This window comes from Filicampus tigris, chromosome 3 (assembly GCF_054856515.1).
Source record: "Filicampus tigris isolate MCC_2025a chromosome 3, RoL_Ftig_1.0, whole genome shotgun sequence".
Lineage (NCBI taxonomy): Eukaryota > Metazoa > Chordata > Actinopteri > Syngnathiformes > Syngnathidae > Filicampus > Filicampus tigris.
Genome location: NC_141219.1, coordinates 25,942,532 through 25,966,388, shown reverse-complemented (window position 1 = coordinate 25,966,388; position 23,857 = coordinate 25,942,532). Strand labels below are relative to the sequence as shown.

Sequence of the window (23,857 nt, the reverse complement as noted above, 5' to 3'; positions counted from 1 at the left end):
TTGTCAACATCTACTATGGAAATTGTTGCCACTGACTAATATGAGGAACTCTAAACCCATCATTATGTAATACCGTATTTTCCGGACTATAAGCCGCTACATTTTCACCCACTTTTTGAACCCTGTTAACGACTTTTAATTATGAATTTTTACTGATGAGCTTTAAACAGTCAATAGATTTACCAATAGTCTAATCACATGTGAACATTGACATTACCAAGCACGTCACAGTGGGGCAATGAAACAGTCTGAGTCGGGCCCCATACCGAATATTCATCAGCCATTTGCGGTTGGAGTACACACGCAAGACAAATACCAAAGTGCTGTGTGTGCATAGCAGTACGTGGCTGTGTTGGAGCGAATATAGAGCATATTGTTCATAGTCGAGCGAAAATAAGCATCTTGAGTTGAGTTTAACGAACATAGGGAACGAGTGCCATAAATACAGACATCTCTGCAATGCGACACCGGTCTCTCTGTTGCCTGCTTTTTAACCAACAGCAGACGACAGGAGAGCAAGCAACATCCCCTCATGGACTTAACTCATTCACTACCATTTTCGAATTGACTTGTCTTTTCACAGTCCAGCCATTCAATCCCAGGAATTCATTTATATTTTTCTCAATTTTTTTTCAAACATTAGGGTAAGAGAGGATCTGTAAATGTCTGGCAGTGAATGAATTAAATAAGTCCATGCATCCCCTGCAGCTCCCAAACACGCAACCAACTGATTTCCCAAGGCTGCACTTCTGTGTGGTGAAGTTTTTCGGCGAATTGGCCTTGTGTGACAACAGGAGAGAGACTGAAAGGTTTTGAGACGCTACTAGCTGCGTTCAACATTTGTTTGGGGGGAAAAAAAAAAGCATCTACCGGCGTTTAAGGGAAATAAAAAGTTTTTTTTTAATTCATCTGTGTGACCTCTTTCTTTGCAAATATCTCATCTTCTAAAGTGAAGACCCGCAGCTCTTAAAATTAAGCAGCCAACGTGTTTTTTTTTTTTTTTTGCAGCTTTTACTCATTGCGTTTTGTAGTCCGGAAATTATGGTACTCATGTATGAACAAAAAAATAAATTGAAAGTGTTTATCTTCTGGTTGAAATGTAAATTTGGAAATGCCCTGATCTCTGCTCACCTTCTCTCAGCACCACCCTCTCATATGCGGGGAACTTAGTCTGAACTGGCTGCGCTGATAGGTCCTCCCTGCTCTTCCGCAAATTCCTCTTTGAGCTTCGTAAGCCACGGAATCGCCAGAAATCCGCTCTATCACCCCCTGGTGTTTTGGGGAGGGTGTACTGCACACTGGACAGCTGCTCAGCCCTGAAGCAAAAAGCAGTAGATCTGTTGTCATGCTTTAAAAAGCAAAACCAAGCTGGACTTCATTCTCAAGTTACAACCTAATTTAATGAATTACACATTTGACAAACTATAGGGAGAAGTTTCGCAGGGACAGTCCAAGCAAACTGAATTTACTGTACTAAATGATTTCACATGTAACACTATTTAATTTGTTCGTTTTTTTACAGCACAGACACCCAACAAATCCAACAATATGGTAAGTTCATGCTTTACGAAGTTAACACATTCATATCAATATCTGCAGGCGCCATCAACCTATTTAAAATGATGTTTACATATGACCTACTTCACATTCATGTTAGCAAAACAAGTGCAAAGTCTTTTGCAAATGTATTATCCTAAGGTGTGAACTGAGACTTACCTGTTCTTATTAGGTATGATGCCCCTCTCCACCTCCTGATGATTCTTGCCAATGCGAATAGCAAGCCAGGAGCCCAATTTGCCATTGTAGAGGGTGTCTACCACTCGGAACACCTCACCCTTGTTAAAGCTCAAGCCGTATGGTGACTCTTTTTCATATTCAAAATGTGTGCGAATATAGAAGGAGTCGCCCACGTCTGACTCCACTATTCTCCGATACACTAGTGATAACGTGAAAAACAAAACAAAACATTAGAATGACATTTTGTTATTATGCTGAAACAGATGGCTGATGAGTTTCCAGTACTAATAACTCACCATCTTTCTTCTTCTGAGCGAGGATTGTAACTTCCTCCCCCCTCGGGAGATCAAGCAGAAACAGCACCGCTTCTTCCCTAATTATATTGGCAAAGTCCACATTGTTCACCTGCAGGTACAAAAAGATGCAGTGTTTGTAAGCTAGCTAGATAGGCATCCTTAACATCTAAAATTTCATTTTCTTACTGTGATCTTAATGAGACATTACATTGATAATTGTAAAATCATTTGAATCATTTTCCAACCAGCTGTACATATATATACATATATATATATACATATACATATATAGATATATATACATACACATATATATATACATACACATATATATATACATACACATATATACATATATATACACATATATACATATATATACACATATATACATACATATATATACACATATATACATACATATATATACATACATATATATATACATATATGTATATACACACATATATATATATACATATATGTATATACACACATATATACACACACATATATATATACATATATGTATATACACACATATATACATATATATACATATATATACATATATATGTGTACATGTATATATACATATACATATACACACATATACATATATATGTGTATATATACATATACATACATATACATATATATGTGTATATATACATATACATATACATATACACACATATACATATATATGTGTATATATGCATATACATATACACACATATACATATATATGTGTACATGTATATATACATATACACACATATATATATATATATATATATATATATATATATATATTGTGTTTGAGCGAGCAGTTTTGAATGAGCAGCACTATATAGCACTAACAACTAACAGCACTAAATTAAAAACCTGTTTGTCATCAGAAACTATCAAATCATCCCCTTTGACTAAGCTGCCTCCCCCTCATGTCCTGCTGCCCTCCCAAACACAAAGTGTTGTTTATTGACTCTGCTTGAGGGGCAGCAGGGGAAGCAGAAACACATGGGCTGAATCACTGGACTTCAGAACGACACCTTTATCCTTCCCAGAAACAGGACGACTTGATGTCTTTATCTCCGCTTGAACACCAGGAACAAAAAGCAACAATTTGAAGATGGAGAACAATGTCCTGGAAGTCTTAAGTTTGTGCAGCACAATGGAAAGAACGTGCGCAAACCCAGAAAGTGATCAGCACATGAGTTAGCAGGAACAGGGTACATTGTATACTCCATCTCATCATAAACAACATAATCTTCAATAATAATTAAAGGTCTCATGCCACCAAAATATTTTTTTCTTCTACTGTTTTATGTATCAAACCATAATATGTTTCCTTCGAGCTCCCTTTGCCTTGACACAGAAGACATTCTTCTGCTGCTGGTCGTATTTTGTTTCCCGATCACGACTTGTGTTGAATAAACACATAATACAAGGTCAGATGAAGGAACGTTTTTCAAGTTTAAATTTTTAAACCTAAAACGGGAGATGACTCACTCCAGTTCATTGTCGTGATTTTTGTCTCAAAAATAACTGTGCATGCCCGCTGATTCACAAACACACATTTAACAATTCGCAAGCAGAATTGAATATTTACAAATGATAAATCATAATAAATGCTCTCACAACACAACGCTTTAATGTTATCACCATTAAAAACGTGAAAATCGTGGATGTATTTGTGGATCTCAAAAACGTGTAAATTGCAGATATATTTCTGTGAATAATTTTGAAAATATTATCTCCCCATGGCATAAAGGCTACATAGCGTATGCTGTCCGACAACTGCTGATGCATACAAGTTACACAAAAAAAGATGTCTTTTGATCACCCCTCTTCCTGAAGTAGAATGTCAACAAGGCAGAAGAATCTGACAAGCCAAATATAGTCGCTATCTGTTACTCACGTAAACACTCGACCAATCACAGCTCAGATTCAGAAAACAAGTCAGCCGTGACTTCTCCACATGTACCAAAAGGAGAGTAAGATGCAAAAGTTTTTGTAGGTTTTGTCATGATGATAAAAACATTCAAAACATTGACCCAAAATATACCACTGGCATGATGGCTCCATCCCACAGGGGCCGCCGCCTGTGGGAGCCATGGCCTCGAGATGCTGTGGTGGGTGTCCCTCATTTTTATTCATGAATGGTGGCAACCCTTGGGGTGGCTAAAACACATCTTAATGCATGGCTGCAAACCTTTGGAGGAGAAAGACCTGACTTAATTTGTGCTCATCAAGGACTTTTTAACAACTGCTCTCTGGACATGGACTTGCCTGACAGAATTTTTCCTTTGAGGGAACACATCTCGAAGAATGTAGCAATAGTATCATGATTACTTCTGTTTCTGTTTTTCATGCTGTTCAGCAGCAAAGAAATTGTGTTAAAAAATATCACTTGTGTATAATCATTTGGAACAAAGTGTACATACAGCAGGTTGTACAAACAGTGGATTCGAAGCTGAAATCAATAGCGTCATCCAGTCAACTGGCACTCAGTGAAATAGAAGAACTGTTCAAGTGGTCAGAGAGCCAGAACAGCTCCTATTGTTTGTTCACATTGGACACAATGGGAGCCTTAACACAAGGCACGGCTTGGCCATGACTCACAGACTGACAGATAAAGTACATTGTACTGTACTCCCTGTACTATTGTGATGACGGAGTCCAGTGGATTCATTAAAGTTTGTGTAGGCTGCTACCCCATGCTAACAACCAGCTGTTCCTCCCACTATGATATGATTTGGAAAAGGAATTTGACTAATGATACTTTCCAGAGACCTTAAATGTGGACGATAGACAATGGCCCAACTGAAAAGCGTCATGAAAAATAAATCACGGTTCTGTGTGAGACAGTCCTCCTTAGTTCGGAGATAGATTGCAGGAGGATTTTTTTTTCTTGCATCTCTTCTGACTCGTAGTGCAGTCAAGGCCAGTGTGAATAATGTGGTTACAAAGACAGATTAGCCTTGAAAACCAATCAGCTTCTACTATTCACTCAGATTTTCTGAATACAAGACTTGAACATTATTCATTCAAATGAAGTCACTGCCACCCACCTTCCGGAAACCATGTTAAAACAGTAAACGCAATTGAGGCCTATTAGTTTTACCCAGAGAAAATGTTTAAGTCACTAAGGTACATGTGTGCAAGTAAAGAAATAGTTGAGGCGCTTAGTACCCTGAGAATCTGGTCCCCTTCTTCCAGTCCCTCCTTGGCTGCAGGACTGTCCTCCAAAACTCCCGCTACAAAAATTCCAACATCGTTTCCTCCAGCTAGCCGAAGTCCAACACTCTCTCCCTTTTTGAACTTGACCAACTTCATACTTGGCCTACAACAGAAAATTGATGGTCAGATGGCACTTGGAAAAATGTTTGCATGCATTTGAAAAGAGAACATAAATGGCTTAAATTTTGCACGAGATGCAAGTGGAAAAAAATTGTCAGTACCCATCCATTATGCATGGCCCAATTACATGTTTGACGGTTTACTGTGATTTGAATAACCGCAAAAATTGTCGGTCACCAGTAATGAGCTTTTCTTTTCCCTTTTGAGGGGACTCCTAAGCAGCCAACGTCCAGCTGCATTATTATCGGCTGCTTGCAGAGATCACTAAACAAGCAATCTCTTTGAAGTTAATGATGAGAAGCCAGCCGCTTTTTATCCCCCTCCTTCTTGGCTGAGCAGAGAGGGGAGGGGTAAGCAGTTACACTCACAGGGGAAAGGAGGTAGATGAGAGAAAGGTACTGCGCTAACACCAGCATATACAGATGCTTTTTTGCTATGTCGATTAATGTGCGTTGTCCCCAAAAACAATTAAAACCGAAAAACATTAGTATTTCTGTTTCGTTTAAGTTAACGTACTACAATAGATTGTGTTCAATGAAAAAAATGCTTTTATTTACAGAAATATAGCAAAAAAGAACATTTTAGATATTTACGCGATATTTTTAACAATCATAGTTATCATATCATGAGAATCTAATATCATCCAACGCCTACAGTCCTTTAAAGAAAGAAACCACTGAAACTGGTTACTGAAATCATTTCCCAAAAAGTAATATTGTAACATATTTTAAGAAATACTGAAAATTAGGTGTTGTTTCATTTAGTGGTCCTATAGAATGACTGTATATCCCTGTATATGCCACAAAATACAATACTTTTCTATTAGTATCTTGGCATCACAATGTTATGCTATATTTATTCACATGCATTTGTTTATAACCTCAGCCGAAGCTTGCTGATTGACTGTCAAGATGCAAGCCAGTGATTTCACCCAGGCTTGATTGAGCTTTGTGAGAGCAGAGAAGATACTGACCTGAGGATACTGTCATCATGAGCAGCGCTGGGCACAGGTGCATCAGAGGGGCTGACTGGCAGGTCTACATCAGGCTGGCCAGGCTGTGCATACACAGGCTTTGGTTCTGCCACAATACAATCAACAGCAGGTTAGATTATGACCACAGGGCGGAAAATCTGCCATACTAAGCCTTACATACTGTCGTGTGAATCAAAAGGGGGTCAAACATTCATTGATCGTTCTCTTCATTCCGAAGCAAACAGTTAGTTGGTACTTCCATCCTATAAAATATCGATTAGCCTTTATTAACAGACTCTGAACTAACTTCGTTTGTCACAGTAGCTCTCCTTGTACACTTCCTAAAAAACTAAATCAAGGTGTTAAGGCCGCAAGATGAAATCCAATCAGCTGACAAGACAAGTATGACTTTCATTTCGACTACAGAATAGGTTTTGGAAATCTAACAATAATAATAATGATGATGATGATGATGATGATGATGATAATAATTACAATGACAATAATAAAATGATTCATAGCACTGGGACAATGGCAGCGGCAGTTGTCAATAACCTAGATCTTAGTGTTTATTTCTATGAAGCATCTGTGTCAGGAAAAATAGCTGCCTTGGTTTAAGTCCCGTTTGTCATTTACTGACATGTTTCACCCCCTTTCCCGAATGACAAGAAAGGCTTGACGCTAAATTAACAACTATGTACCAGGCAGCGGAGGTAACTGTTTGTCATCTCTGGAGCTGGTTTGGTCACTGGCCTGAGATAACAAACCATCATCAGAGCTTTTGACTGGCGTGGACATAACCCCTGCTTTAGATCGCTCCTCATCTCGACTTCGATGGCTGTAAGAAACAAATGTCACAATTACATATATGATTCAATTGCAATAGCAGAATCAATAAGATAGAATGTGAATATAAATGACAACAGATTATTTCAAAAAGTAGATACCTATATATGAGTCATGAGAACTACACATATAAAGAAATGATATAACGTGAGGCTCTGTCAAAAAAACAGAGCTGGGCAGTCCAGTCCGGCCGGATGGCCATAATTGGGGCGGTGGGCGACACATTAAAAAAAACGGCTGGACTAAGCATGGCCGGAAGTGGATTTTAGGTTTAGGATTTAGACAGGACTGCAACACATGGGGCTCGCAATGGAAGTAAGCACACGCAGTTGGGTAAGTAGTAAACTACTAGTGGCGCATTTTGAAGCGTGTCCACAGCGGGTTCGAATAGTAAATTAGCCAGCTGATGATCCATAAAAAGCTTCTGCCGTTAGCATCTCTCCCGCGGCCGCGTCAATCACCGACACTTTTTTTGGGGGGGGGAATGGGGCGGGGGCCGACAATGTTCATGAATAAGGGCAGAGGGTCGCGGCCGGAAGGGTACCCATGTCAAGGGAGGAGGGTCGCGGCCGAACCGGCAAAGAAGGGTCAAGTGCCCAGCTCTGCAAAACACACAGTAAACTCCCAGGAGCCGGTGCTGTTTTCTTCAACGAGGACGAAAATATTTTGTTAACGCCCCCTTTTTTAAGACAATAATGAGACTATGATGAGCTAAACGTGGCACTTTGAGACTAAAATATGACGTGACGTATATGAGTTTTAGTTGACGAAACGAGACTAGACGCAATTGTTAGCGTGTGGTCTGTCAGATGTTCAAAATGCGCGACTGGAATCGTTTGGATTTTAGAATGTCGGTGCTAAATTTTGATTCATCGTTAGCCGTACTGAAGAAGCACAAACAAAGTAGGACGGATATATGCAGTGTATATGTGTATTTTGTTTTCTAGACTAAAACTAGACTAAAACCTTTTTGAGTCTTTGTTGACTAAAATCATCACGAATAGGAATGACTAAAATGTGACTAAAACCAATAAGCATTTTTGCCCAAAAGACTAAATCTAAAATGCATGCCAAAAACAACACTTCCAGGAATTGAAATTTGAGTCCATTGTAGAAAGTTGCTGAATGTTAACAGCCTCATGTAATTATCACAGTTTTCCCTTATGTATTTTTATACAAAAAATAACAATCAATTATTTTCCCAATTACTTCAAAGTCTGTCTGGTGAATTAATCTGTTCTCTTTGTATAAAGGAGGTTAAAAGTAAATGAACATTGGTTGAACAAAAATTTATTTTCTGTGTACAAAGCAACAGGAAAGATCCCTCACGCCCAAAAGACAACTTCATTCAATTTTCTGTTCATGTAAAAACTATAAACAAGGGTGGACTGTATTTGTCTGTACGTGAGTGTGTGTGGGTGCGCAAGTGTGTGTGTATGTTTTTAGAAGGAAGAGGCAGGCGGTACTGAAGGGGGTTGGGAAGAGTGAGGCATGAGGCCTAGAGAGAATGGGCTGTGCTACTTAAAACAATAGTTGAATTCCAATCTCATCACATGACTGCCTGCTGGAACACAGCACTTGAACTGTACTCAGAGCCTTTTGTAAAACAATTTTGAAAAAGCAGATTAAACTAAGTTCCAAATAAACCACTTTTGTTACTGTCATACGGACACAGTAAAACATACATCACATAATTATTATTATTATGTTATAAAGTTTAGTGTACATCATATGTTCTGTGCTCAAGAATGCCACTCCAAAGTTCTTTAAGACATCCCTTCATGTCAGTCAAGATCAAGTACAACAATCGTGTGAGCTTATTGTGGAGATGCAGCCCATTGACAAAGAATTACATGTCATCATTACACTATTACAAGTGTAAAATGTGTACAAATGTATGCCTTGGGTGTAATGCTTGAATGATGGGAAAACAGGGCAAACAATGCTACGGCTTGAATTATTTCACATTGTTTCACACCAGTACAATTTACAATTCAACACATTTGTCAGGAAAGACAACAACACCATACATAGCATCTCATTCTGAACATCTAGCCAAAATATAACTCACATAAATAATAGAAATAAATCATATACTTTTATTGTTAATGAAATTAAAAAAGATTAAAAGACCAAAAAAATTGTAATTACTCACACATACGTCTGCGTAAGCTGCACCATGACACTTAATGGAATGGAATCCTTGTGAAACACGATTTCCTACGCCCAAGATAAACTCACGCCCAATAGAAGTTACTCTGCATGAAGGAAGTTTTAAATGACTTGGACCATTCAATAACACTGAACATGTCGCGCCTAAAGAAAACGAATGCATCTAAGCCCTGCAGCCAATCAGGTTAAGCAAACCATCTGTCCTTGGGCAAAGCACTGTGGGAAGTATGTCAAATTCCTTTTATCCTCCTGAAACGGAGAGATAATGAAACATTCTCTTACGTCACAGTCTAGTGACAGGCACATTGTTATTTCCTCTTCCACTGCTTGAGCCATAACCACAGCATGAAAACTGGAAGAAACTAAGACCAAGATTGCATACAAAATAAAATGTTTGCTTCTAGTGTTATGAATTCTACAGGATCTTTATATTTATGGCCAAATGAACCCTAACCCTAACATGATAGCATAAATCAATTTTATAAAGGTTAAACAAAAGTGTGATTTCAATAGGAAAATAAAGCATACAATATTGGCCATATATACTGTACCGTATAAGATGAGAAGTCATTTGCATCAAGGAAAAACAAGTCAACTATTAGTGACTGTTAGTGGCTCAGGAAATTATTATATTAGGATGGGTTATAGGGCCTTCAAATAAAAATCACATTTTTTCCCCTACAAAAATCAGATTTCAGATTTTTTTTACTCACAGTAAAAAAAAAAAACAACATACAGCAATGCCATGATTCAAACCTTTTTTGTCCGTGTAGTCAAACATATGCAAACAATCCTTAATAAATTAATATTTTGATATGTGTGCATTTTCAACATTTTAACCCAATAAACTGATGCGTCAAACTGCATGGCTAAGATACCTTTTCCTCTCTCACACTCTTTTCTCAAATAGAGTTGTACAGGTGAGGCAAGGTGATTTTGACAAAATATTTGCAGGTAGGAACTAGGAAGCATTTATCACGGGATAAGCGTTTCCAGCACGTCGATGAACCACTGCTTTTGCAACATTTAAATGGGGTCCATGTCTTCTGCAATGCTCAACGTGATTTACTCTGATTGGCTTTCATCGAGAATGGCCGAGCAGGACTGTGCAATTGTGAAACTGTGAAATTAATGTCCATTTTAGATACTTTATCTTGTCTTGTCCCCTGCCCATCTCATCTACAGGTTACAGGCCAAATGACCGCACATTTCCATCGCACATAAATCACCAGTCCCGCTCCAAAAAAAGAAAGAAAAACACTTGCTTCAAGCATAACATTGGAGACATGAGTTTGAGGACTAACCAATGAAAATATTGTAAAATCACCTGTGACCATAAACCGGCAACTGACTAGCATTTCTTGTTTCAGCCAATTGGTGCATGGCTGATGGCTCCTTTACAAAAGTGACAGGCCTGTTTCACTCCCCAGTCTTGTTTTATCATCTACCCTCCAGCCTCCAAGAGCTGTGCCAACGAGATGTTTAATCTGTTGTTTTTCACTGTCAGGTTTAAATGCTCGGCGTCAAACAGTGTGATATATAAAGGTAATGATCTGATGCATAATAAAATCTCTTGGCGAGAACGTCATATTTTCTTGTGTTTGTCTTTTATACTCAACCGTGGAACCAATACTTTACATTAGATTAGTAAAGATAATGAAAATGGTGTGGTTTTTACATACAGTATTTGACTTGGCTACCATTCAGAGTGTTTGGTTGCTTCTCTGTTGGTTGAAATGGTTTAGAGATTTAGTCAAGAAAAGTCTCTTTCAAACAAGAAGAGGGATGAATAGCGCTTTCCTCCCGAAACCTTCGTCTGCGGCAGGCGCATCAAAATGCAATGATGACTCCAGAGGAAGTTTGATGATTTATCCACGTTATGTTTTCATCTATTGATTTATGCAAGAGTGGTGGGCAGTAAGCACCTAGGCTGTGGGTGTTAAAATGATGTTCAGCATCGGGAGTGTGGATGTACCACAATGGAAGTGTGTGACAGATTTATCGCACATCAATTGAAATCAGTAGTTTGCCCGGTGATTACTCCCGTACCTGCCATTGGTCATCTGCCGAGGTGAGAGCCGGAGATGGTCCGATGGCTCATTCTTGTCAGGTGAGCGTGACCGTCCCCGGCCACGGGATCGATTGGAATGGTCTGATGTCAGTGAATGTATTTCGGAAATGTCTGTAAGTCAAAGTAAATTTCTATTGTTTTTTTTCAGAATGTCAGAAAGTCCAACAACAAGACATACTTTTTTATATGAAATAGTATGTGCCAAAATAAATACATTTGTCTTTTGAAGAAAGACAAATACTGTACATCAAATTAATCTCATGTTGCATCCTCCAAGCCTGTTATCTCACCATCTCTATCGGAGTTATTGGCTGACGGAATGCTGTCATCTAGGTCAGGAATGTTCAGGAGCGTGGCTCGGTCATCTCGCTGAACAACCATTTTCAGCTTGCCCTTTGATCGCTCAATCAGCTTCTTGGCGTCTATCAATGACAGGTTCTCAGTAACTGTGCCATTGATCTGTTGCGAGAAACGGATGGAGATTAGAGAGTAGAATAAAAGAAGGATAGGGAAAGGTTTACCCTGACACACTGACTTGCACAATACAATGATATCAAACAAAAGCTTAATCTATAATTCATCTTTTGTAAAAAGCACTAATGCTCAGTTTTGATTGACACTGTCAGAGGGCTATTAATTAAGCGATATATGTTGTTTATTGTAGCTATAGGTTACAGTGGTGTACAACATAAATTACAATGGTAGCTGTGTCTAACAGTTTGGTGACCTAAATTTCTTACATGTACAGCACTATACCACTGCACATTGCAACTACACTATTGAACAATTAAACACGTTATTAAATTAATGAAAATTGCACTTTATTATCTTTGTAAAGACAAAATATTTGATACGGCTCTTATAAACCATTACATACAAAGTATTATTAAGAATTATACAAACAAGTAGTGACAATGTAGGTGACAAAGGAAACTTATAATTGGAGCAAATGATCATGTTTACAGTATCACAATATTACTAAAGTAAATGTCCGTCAACCCATCCATTGTAATGCATAAGTAATGTAAATTATTGCAACATGTTTTACTTTGAATACAAAAATGTATCAGCAACCCTGCATACATTCACATACTAGAAATTGTAAACAACAAAAATCGCGTGCAAGCAAACATGGTCAACAGCATGAGATTTTTTTAAAATGTCGACGGCAACAGCGATTTAATAGTGGTGCCACCCATTTTACCCAATTAAAAATGTGACAAGTAATACAATTACAGGGCATGATTTTTAAGATGCTTTTTGACCTGTCAATATTCGCAACACCAACTCATACATTCAAGTTGGCAAAATTCAAACTTTGAAATTCCTTTGGTTAAAGCAGTGTTTTTCAAAATTTTTTGAGTCAAGGCACATTTATTTCATTGAAAAAATCCCACGGCAGCAGCGAAATTGTGAAAAAAAAAAAAGTGGTATATTGTTTGTATAAGCATTTTTCTACTTCCGCACACAAGCACTTCCTGTAATACAAAGACCAGCATTCCTTGCGGTTGAGCATGCGCAGTGTCTCGATTCTTATCTTTGCAGTATCTTTGTCTTTTTTCGCCCTCATCTCCTTCTCCACCCACCTCTCAGCAGTAATAGTAAGTACAGCATCTCAAGTTTTTATTTAAATGTATTTTCATTTTTTTTTTTTATACAAAGTATTTTGACGTAAATTTAGACTTCAACAATGAAATACGACATACGCGGAAATTCACGTTACATCGCCAGTGTAGGAACGGAACTCGTTCGTAAATTGAGGACTTCCTGGTCTCTTAAACACCCAGTGACTCTCTCCCACCCCCAAAAAACTGCAAAGAATATCCAGCTTCTCTAACCAATCATAACACTACTAATGTAAATATTTTAAACACAACCTCATTCAATCACTCTTTAGTCTCTCACCTTCAAGACAACATCTCCCTCCTGGATGTTTCCATCCCTGGCAGCAAGGCTCTCAGGCGAGATGTCCTTCACAAAGATGTGGCTGGCTAACCGCAGTCCATATTCTGCTTTCGTTGTTAAAATACAAAACAAAAAAAAATGTTAGCAGAGAGTGAAGGGAAGGATGTGTGGCCGCAAAAAACGTTCACAGTTAATCATCCAGACCAACTCTGAATGCACAGTAAATCTGCCTTACCGTATACTGCTACAATGTTAGAAAATGGTATTTCTCTGGAACATGTGTAACATTTTGTATTGTGCCCTGTCATGTACAGTCATGTCATGTATTTGGGTGGACTATGTGTTGCTCACCTTCATTTTTCCGCGACTTGACAAGTGTGACCTTGGACGGCCTGCTGGGAGCAGAGGAGGCTTGTGAACGTCGATCGGAGCGTGGTGAGACGCTCCTTTCCCTTGAGGCACTGTGATCCCGTCTTCCACTGCTGCTACGTTCGCGATCGTGTCGCCGACTACTGCTCGTGCCTCCACTTGCGCCAGCATAGGCACTTTGGCCAGCACGACCGCTGTGATGCTCATAGGCGTCTTCCTCATCGGTGTCCTCTTCCTCATGCTCTGACATGGTCTCCCTGTCCCCTGGCCGAGAAACAGGGATCTGTACTTTCCTTTTCCTCCGAATAGTCTGAGAATTAAAAGACGGGAGTCTTAAGCCACACAAAGTAGCCACTTTTCACACAGGCATCCCAGTAAAAGGGCACGTCAGCAGCATGACAGTACAGACAGGATTTATTCACTTGTCCTTCAGACATAACTCACCAAAATGGGTACATTGCCATGTTCAAAGTGCGTGTTCACACAACCCATGTGGCTATGCGCAGTTAGGTAATTAAATGCGTGGCGACATCAGCGACGATTGCTTTCAATGCAAAGGGATGTGTGTGTATGTGTGGCATACTCCCTCATACTCCCAAATGAATGAAACTAGCGCAGAGGAAAATTTGCAGACTTCAAAGGCCATACACTGCATCAGCCTCTTTAGCCAGCTGCACACTGGGCAACGTGACAAAACTCGACAGAACTGGACAATCGCTCGGCGACTGACCCTCGCACATCTACACAACGATCCAAAACTTGCTGAAATAACAAAACGTGACCCCTGGCATTCTTAGCGGGGAACATGTTTTCGCAACACGTTTTTTAACTGAATCACAAACAAAACGTTGACATAGTCAAGGAAAAAAGCAGATTACACTGGAGCTGTAGCTATATTTCAGAGAAGAAAATGTTTTTGTTTTGTTTTTATGGCAGGGCATTTTTCAATCTTGTCACAAGGTTTCAAGATGGCAATCACACATTATTTGCAAATTTCCCCAGGTCGCAAAATGTTTGAAAGGCATCTGGCAAAGATTTTGATTCACCATAAACATCTGTGCTTTTGCATCGTGTTGTGGAGCCCATCATATTGTGCGCTGTTTTTACGCTGATTCACGCAGCAAACCTAGTTGTAGATCGTTGGCAATAGGGGTGCGAACAATAATCGTTTTTTTCGAGGCATCGTTCGGCGTATTAAAAATCAATTCATAGGTATTACTAATCGATATTTAAAGTTTAAATAAAAAATTTAAAAGCATGCGCAACCAATTTGGTGTGTTTGTGCATCAAACGTCTGTGCTAGGCTAAGCTAATACGTGATAAGATGGCGGAACAAGCAAAACCTCATGTGAGCGGAGTCAAGTCAAAGTGTGAAATATAAATCCTTGCTCTTCCTTGAGTTTTTTGTTTTAAAAAAAGTACCAGTTTTTTACATGGACTATAAAATGTAAGCAATCGAAACGAATCATAAGCCTCAGAATCGGTATTGGATCGAATCGGGAGGTACTCATAGATTCCTACCCCTAGTTGGCAAATAATGAAAACTAGTTGCCGAACCACAAACACATTGCTATGCGACTGAATTGTTCAATTGGGTTTGGTGGCTTTACACACAGACAGCGAGTATAAAAAGTCAGAAGGGGCACAAAAAAATACCCTTGTAGGTACCCGTGTACCCATGTCAAACTTACTATTTTAGCATTTTTGCCACTCTTGCGCAGTTGTTGCACAGCATACGCATGCTCCACGTTGTCCATGGACACTGCATTCACCATTACCACACGGTCATTTTCTCTGAAAAATCGGAAAGATAATTAACACGGGAAAAGACATGCAAGTATGTTGAGGGAATCCTCATGGAAACTTACTGGAGCAACCCCTCTGCTGGACCTCCTTTTAAAACATCAGATATCACAATGGACGTCTCCCCACTCTGAAAATGTGGGTTGTCTCGCCCACCTGAGATGGCAATACCAAACCCAAATCCAGCAGCCTGCACATACAAAGTTGAATCACAACATATTAACATCACCAAATATGCTCTTTTAAATGTGTAAATGAATCAGTTGTTAAAATCGTCTCTTAAAATCTTTGTCATATTGCAAACAATGACAGGCAAATATGTGTGTGGAGCATGTTTGCACCCACAACAGACAGCTCTACAGAAGCGGGCCATGTGACGTAAACTTGCACCCACAAAATGAGCAGAGAGCCAGAAGGCTAGCAACTGCGGCCAACAACAGGCTGCTCCTTCAGCTTCACTAAAGCTTCTACTAATTAGATTACAACAACCAGGCCAGTCTAGACAGGTACTCTAGTCAACTTGATCCCAGGCCGGGGCACAACCGGGGACAAGTGAAATGATTTTATGGCCTCGGTTTTGAAAATGCCTATTTTCATTCACAATGTATATGTTTAAGATGTGTACGCAATGTGCTATGAGTTCAATATACTATACCCAACATATTTGAATGAATTATCTGGGGACTTTATATTGCCGCAAATCTTAATTTAAGAAATACATTTTTTGGAGCATCGCATACTGTCAAATTCAAGGCAAAAGTTTTGCAAAGGCCACTTTCTGTTCCAGCCTGACTGCGCTGCCGTCCACTAGGCAAGCTCCGTTCACGTATACTTGGATGAGTTTAGTGTGAAACATCTTGACTGCCCTGTGCTCTGCACTGCCCTCAGCCCCGCCCGACACTGGTGGAATGAACTAGAAGGGAAATGGTAAAACCTGGCCCACTCTGCCAATGTCAGTGACCTCACAATGTTCTTTTGGCCGAATAGACAAACATTCCCACCGGCACACTCCAAAAATGCATAGAAAGTATCTCCAAAAGATGGAAGGCTGTTATAGCTGCAAAACGGGGGACCAACTCCAAATTTCCTGTTGGTCTAATATGTCTTGCTCGTAGTGCAGCCTGAGAAGCTGATCAGTGGTTCAACCTCATCTCATCCACTAGGATTCGGAGGTGCAGCGAGTCTATGAAAATGAAATCCGCCCAAGACAAAAAGCAAGAGTGCCATACATCTCCCTCTTTGCTTTGAACAGGAAGGAAGAGAAAAGAAGTAGTTAGGAAGTGGATGCTGATGTCTTTCTTCCTTTAGCTTTGTTTCCTGCCATCTGGGCTCCTTGACTATTGTTCCAGCACCATACATCCTGCTCCTACAGCTGGTCCTCTCAGTACAAGCAGAGAAGACATACAACCGGGTAAAGGACATGGGGCAATGCAGAGGGAGATGTTCAGAACAAATGAGAACGACTTTGCAATTAGGACACTAGTTGCGGACAGGGAGGGGGAAAAAAAGACAATAGAGAAGAAATGGCAAAGTGAATTATAGGGCTGTAAACACCTACCCTGTGAAGGGTCACTGTGTGCTGTTCCCATATGACTGTTTCCTCCATTGCTGCACTCTGCAACGCAAGAAAACACAAAGGAAATATTCATTAGGGTATACGGTCGTCAATGAATTGGAAGGTATTCCTTCAGTCTTGTCAACTGATTTTATCAGCAGATCGCATCTTTTCACCAAAAAATAGCAGACAGCACAAAATAATCCAAAACAGCAAAGGCTAAAAATAATTGATTACATTGCATCAAAATCACATGATTTACATCCGGTATTATCTTACAGATCTGACTTCATGTATGTAAGCCATGATTTCATCATAGCCATTATATTTGACCAGAAAACCCAAACATTGCATGCAAAATAAGGTGTAATTGGATGCAAAGGGTCTTAATAAAAGGGATTCAGCAACTAAACATTGTTTAGTTTAATGGAGGATTGAGAACCAAGACAGTCATGAAAAAGTCGAGAAAAACAGTCAGGAAAGGTCGGCAATGCCTTGCTTCATTTGCATAACTGGGAACCCAGGACTAAGTCCACATGTAACGTGAGAAAGATTATGAATGACGGCAATGTGAGTAAAGAGCCACTAGAGATCGAGTGAGATATGAAAAGCAGAGTAAACGTGCACAAATTATTCTTGGCTGGGTCATTTGAGCGAGCTGAAGCAAAGACGAAGTTGTTTAGCTACTCGTCTATTGCCATCACTCATTTTCAACATTCGTTTACAGCAGCTGTCAACCCACTTTCCCATATGACTGCGTGTTTCTTCATCTTTCAAGTACTTAAGTTCAGAAGAGAGGCCGTTCAAACTTTATGGATTCTTCGCCTGGACCCAGAATGTAATAATTAGGTCCAAAACGAACATTTTAACAAATATAATAACTAGGTCTGAAGCTAACGTTTCAACAGAGTGGTTCCTCATTTGCCTAAATGGAATCTCTACATTGCTCGCCTACAGCTGATGAAGCGTCACTGCTGTCGGTTGTGTCTGCCTGGAGGGGGTGAGGTTACAGCTGTCTGTGGCAGAGTGCTGAGCACAGTCCGATGTGGCAAGAGAAAGAAAAGAAAAACAGCACCGTGCACGGCAGAGTGCACATTACCCAACTACCACTTCCATGATCAGGAGCTACAAAACAACACACTATGCTATGTGTCCACCACAGCATTGGAAACATTTTACCACCCTTAATCAGCCAATTATAGTTGAAAAATCCTGATCCATCAATTTCAGCTCCATACTTTGTGACGATTGTGAAACATCCACCATCGCATCAATATGGCTTGTTTAAAAAGAACATACGCAAATTAGGCAAACATCCACTCAACATATGGATGAAACATTTCTAGAAGGTCTCCCGTAGGGGCCACAACTGACCAAATGTACCTGAAATAAATGATGAAGAACAAGACACGTCCTAATCCTAATTTAGTAACAGACCCTTTTTCAAAGGAAAAATGGTGGAACATTTCAACCATTTTTGACGCTACTGGTACATCAGATTCTTTTGTTTTTAAGTTTGACTACATGTTTTTGAACTAAACCCATAATTAGGGCATTACAACGTATACAATATTACATATTATCATTATTATTATCAGAGGTGGACAAACTGGGTATTATACCAAATTTTGCTGGTCCGTCATTCATCATCCATCAGCAGCCTGGGTAGTACCCGTCCGTCCGTTATTCGCCAGTCCGTCACTTTTCAAGCTGAACTGAATTTCAATCGTCAAGTTGGTCAGTCAGTTTGTCAGTTAAGTCCGTCCCCCCAACCACAAAAAAACCCAACAAAAAAACAGGTGACCAAAATGGGCGTCCATTAGTTTAGTGACGAATATTGTGACGGACAAAAATCCACTTCCGTCAGTGCTTTTTCCGTCATTTTTCAAGTATCCCATCATTCGTCAATCGAGAGCAAAACGGCCGACCATCAGTCTGACGGATTGCCCACCTTTGTTTATTATTAAAACCTGATGTGCTAGAAAAAAAAAAAAAGAAACATGGGCAGATTTTGAATCAGTGCTGAAATTTAATCTAGAAAAGTTTACTTGCATCTCTGATTAAAAACATATTATTTTTTAAATTGTTGACCTGTGTTATGTATGTAATAAAAAAAAGAGAAAGGAATCTCTAGTTGGAAGATGGGACAACAGATCACAAATCATTCGTCTGAACACTTTGAAATAGATCATTGATTGCATGTTTTATTTTATTTATTTATTTTGTCTCTTGTTGGGAATGTGTGAATGTGTTTGTGAGCCCTGTCGAAGAAGAATTTCTGTCATCATTGGGACAGACAAAGTATTCTATTCTATTTTTAGGTAACCAAATCCCCTCCTCCCAAACTGTAAGACATTTCAAAAACAAAAACTATACTGCGCTACTGTACGTCTACTCAGGTTTTAGTGGCTCATCTCAGCATTTCAGTCATCTGCAACAATGAGTTGGCCCCATCCTATTGAAAACACAAGTTAAACCTTTGACCCTAAATTCCATGGCAGCTCTGTGTGGATGTTATTTATGTCGATAATTGGCATAAAGCTTGGGTGTCCCCCAAAACTATCCGTCCCTCTCGAGTGCCCCTCCTGTCTGCCACTACAACTCTCACAGTAATGCTGCTATTGTTCGATGGGTTCTGACCCATTTAGCAACCGTTCCCTCAGACATTCCCGAACACATCCATTTCTCTGAAGTGTTTTGTGATATATTCAGCCATCCGTTCACCCACTCACTCATCCAACTGCCCAAGTCCACTGTGGGGAACTACACATGAGAAACAACAGGATGATTGGGTCATGGAGATCAGGCAGATGCCCTTGTCCTTGAACTGTGGCTTGTGGCGCTAGGCAGACAAGTATGAAGAGGAAAAGCACAGCAAATGCATTGTTTCACTGATTACACAGAGGAATGCATTTGTTGACACATTATGGACATACATATATATAAGTGATGACTCACAATGAACATTTTTTGTAAAGTGTACCGAAAGGCCACAGAGTGCGTAGACACAAACCATGACGGGCTTACAATAAGGGAGAGTCATGGATGTGGATGGGGGTGGTTAAAATTTTAACCATACTAGTACTCTAAACGATACTGGTTATTTATCCGGTACATCAAAGGTATTTTTATCGGTACTTTTTGTGTTTAAAAAAAACAGCAAAGCAAAAACATTATACTTAAGACTGCTTCTTTAAAAAAAAAAAAAAAAATTACTCGTCTTGCAACTACAATGACATTCATGTAAAAAAATAAATACATAATCTAAACAAGAATTTGCACAAAAAGAAATGTCTTCAACAAATCACTGTTATCCTGTTAAACATCCATCCATCCATTATCGATACCGCTTCTCCTCACAAGGGTCGCGGGCGCGCTTGGAGCCTATCCCAGCTGTCTTCGGGCAGTAGGCGGGGGACACCCCGAATTGGTTGCCAGCCAATCACAGGGCACACAGAGACAAACATCCACACTCACAATCACACCTAGGGGCAATTTAGAGAGTCCAATCAATTTACCATGCATGTTTTTGGAATTTGGGAGGAAACCGGAGTTCCTGGAGACAACCCACGCAGGCCTGGGGAGAACATGCAAACTCCACACAGGGAGGCCGGAGCCGGGATCGAACCCACGCCCTCTGAACTGTGAGGCGGATGTGCTAACCACCACAACCCACCTGGTTAATTTCAATGCAAGGCAACATGTTAGGAACGGATGTGCTGTCAAGGCGTTAACTGGGCCGTCCCTTGCGCTCACCACTTGCTATTGAGTGATACGCCAGATTGCTTGCCTATGGATGTTGGGGGTTTTTCTTGCCGTGAATCAGGCATCCACACTCGGATATTCATTTATTTAAATAGAAAGGATGTAACCAGACTCGCATCGCAGACAGGCATCTGCATGCGGTGGCTGATTATTTATCATGCGCTGCGCACCGGCCTCGTCTGGCACAGAGTCAGCAAAACGAGCGTCCGTCAGTATTGACAGAATGGAAAGAATGCCCACTTCTGAAAAATGGTAGGACTGACTCAGATTTCTCAGAATCTGAACAAGAAAATTACGCGTTAAATTGGAGGGACGGCCGGGGAAAGGTTATCAACCTTTTTGTCAAGTTGTCTCGACAAATAGGCTCTGCGAGCTATTATAAGCTTGTTTTCATACCACCAGTGTAACCAAAAATGTGTTTGGATGCGTTTTTTCTACAAAAACATGTTTTCCTTTGACCAACACAGGTACACATGAAGTTTGCTTGCATTTCCCCATTTGACATTTTAATGATTCATTAATGATTGTACTTTCAGTAATATGCATTATTGCATTAAGCACCGACAAAACAGAATACACTAACGATTTAAACCAAATTCAAGATTCGAGTCACCATGGTCAAAAACAGGGGCCCTCCGCCTGTCTCTTAGACAAACTTTCCTGAATCTATATCTTGCTTATCATTGAGATTATGATGGTAATTATTCACTGCAATCTGAAATGATAATTAATATCCTGGCTGATTGGGTGTGAGCTATAATCATCAGCATCCTAAGCATGATGCAGAGTATCAGGGTGGAAGTCAAAGAAAAAAATGATAAAGGCAAATTAGTATTTTGGCATTTACATTCATAAACATTTCTCTTCAACAACATGACAAATTCTGCAACACAAGATAGCTCACAATGTGCCCATTTGGAAAAGCATCTATTTCGTTATTTGAACACTGCCGGTCACTGTAACAAAGAACAGAAACCATGCACGTCTCAAAACACATAAATACTAACGGGACAAAGGACACGCTTCTGTTAAGTGACAGAATACTGTAGCGTGAAACAATAGTGTACTTGATGTTGCCCAAACTAATGGTAGCCTAGTGTATATTTATACTTCCATATTAGTCAAGCTTGAACTATGTCCAGCAAGGCCGGGGGCTGGAAAACAAAGAGCAGCAATCAAACCACACATGACTGTGTGTACACAAACACACACACACACACACACACACACACACGCACGCAAGCACACACACACACAAAAACCCATGATGTACAGGGTCTCTTTGTTCAGGCCAGCCTGGGCCAGGCCTGGCCTGGCCCTTAATATACAGAGTCCGATACAGATGATAAAAACTCACTCAGACTCTTCAAAGGCTAATCCACTCATTTTGGGCATACTGATGAAGTGAATGGACCATTAGTGATGACATGGACAATAATAACCCACTGGAGAAAGCCATGAAAGTCTTGGCTTACACGACCCCATTGTGAAAGCCACACAAAATAGCGTCACCATCCTAAAAACCTTGAAAAATCTATCCATTCTGCACTCAGGCAAAAAAGTCAGCTGAAGAGCATCACCAAACATGTTAGCCAAAAACAGACACAGTGATAAGTCACATACTCAGCTTGAAAGTACTGAAAACCCAAAATAGCTTTTGATCGGAATCACCTGGAGGCAAAACGAACGTTTTCCTTTCACAACAATGCAACCCTTTATAAAAATGTTTTTAAGGATACTAAGGGCCAACGCGCTGTTCTCGAAGTAGTCCATTGCTCACCTTTCCAGCATCTTCTTAGCCGAACCACAGGAATGATTCAAAACAGCAGGAAAAATAAAATACAGATCAATAAAAATCATTAAACACATCCCTGCCTTTCACTTGAATGGTGCAATAAGGCAAAGTTATTATTTGCATATTTGAATACTGGCTAGGATCCGAGCGTGCGCCTTCTAGAGAGAGACAGCAGTGAGGCAATGCTTTAGATCAGTGTTCCAGCTCTCCTTGACAGCCTGAGGCAGGATGTAAGCAAGAACAGCCACAGCACCCACAGGAAAACACTCGGTTTCCTGTTTGCAGGAAATCGCTTCAGCTTCCACCAAAAAGTTTAAAATTCCTCCTTATCTCGCTCACCTAATCTCATGGCCTCGTCACGTTTTCGACGTCCTGTGGTCTTTTCCATCAGGAGTATTAGCATACAAAATAAATCAATTTGGCTGGTAGTCGAGTTTTTGGCAGTATAGTTGACATTGTGATTTGTTACATTAAGTATGCATACAAAACGGAAAAAACATCATATTTTCAGATTGATATTTAGACTGGCAAATCCAACAAAAACTGCTACTCTGTACCAGCATTTTACATGGCACTAGGGCAGTAGTAGTACCCACAGTAACAGAATTTGCAGTCTTCCTATATCCACAGGATTATTTAGGACTGGTGTCATCAGTCCTGTTCCTTGCGGGCCCGTTTCCTGAATGTTTTCCATCTCTCCCTGCTGCAACTCACCTGATTCAAATGATCAGATAATCAATAAGGTCTGCAGAAGCTGGAGAACAAACATGATCTTTTGAATCAGGTGTCTTGCAGCAAGGAGGGATAGAAAACATCCAGGAAACCAACCCTCAAGGAACAGGACTGCAGACCCCTGATTTAGGGTATTGTACAACACAACAAGAAATATGGCTGACCAATTTTGAAAAATAATCTAATTGCGACTTCCCCCCCCCCCCCCCCATCAGTATTATGATTTTTTTCAAGGTTCTCGTTAGGGCTGCACAATTTTGGAAATGATATGCGATATGGATGCTGACTATAGCGATATCAATATTATTACGATATTTACCATTTTCCTAAAAATAATATTTTTATTATCTAATAAAAGTAAGAACATTTTTCTCAGGCAGCAAAATAAGTTATCATGTATTATTAGCTAATGCGTTTAATTACCATAGATAATGTTCAACTATTGGGTGGCGATACACATTCAAGTTTGCGTCTG

At 39.9% G+C, this 23,857-nt stretch overlaps 1 protein-coding gene across 13 annotated transcripts in view; it reads right to left on the bottom strand.

The window, feature by feature from the left end:
* The window catches only part of tjp1a (tight junction protein 1a), a 132,846-nt gene that overhangs the window by 20,882 nt on the left and 88,107 nt on the right, over positions 1-23,857 (bottom strand). For 6 of the 13 annotated variants that reach the window (XM_086025030.1, XM_086025036.1, XM_086025037.1 and 3 more), the window contains 13 exons: positions 17,094-17,150; positions 15,601-15,725; positions 15,424-15,526; positions 13,715-14,042; positions 13,364-13,470; positions 11,749-11,917; positions 11,437-11,569; positions 7,071-7,207; positions 6,370-6,475; positions 5,229-5,379; positions 2,034-2,142; positions 1,717-1,936; positions 1,132-1,316 (listed from right to left, as the gene is read on the bottom strand). In XM_086025030.1, the coding sequence (XP_085881156.1) occupies positions 1,132-1,316; positions 1,717-1,936; positions 2,034-2,142; positions 5,229-5,379; positions 6,370-6,475; positions 7,071-7,207; positions 11,437-11,569; positions 11,749-11,917; positions 13,364-13,470; positions 13,715-14,042; positions 15,424-15,526; positions 15,601-15,725; positions 17,094-17,150 (1,930 nt within the window). Of the gene's footprint in view, positions 1-1,131; positions 1,317-1,716; positions 1,937-2,033; positions 2,143-5,228; positions 5,380-6,369; positions 6,476-7,070; positions 7,208-11,436; positions 11,570-11,748; positions 11,918-13,363; positions 13,471-13,714; positions 14,043-15,423; positions 15,527-15,600; positions 15,726-17,093; positions 17,151-22,635; positions 22,797-23,857 lie in introns of those variants that run through there. The other 7 variants (XM_086025031.1, XM_086025034.1, XM_086025045.1 and 4 more) reach the window with 2 other exon arrangements.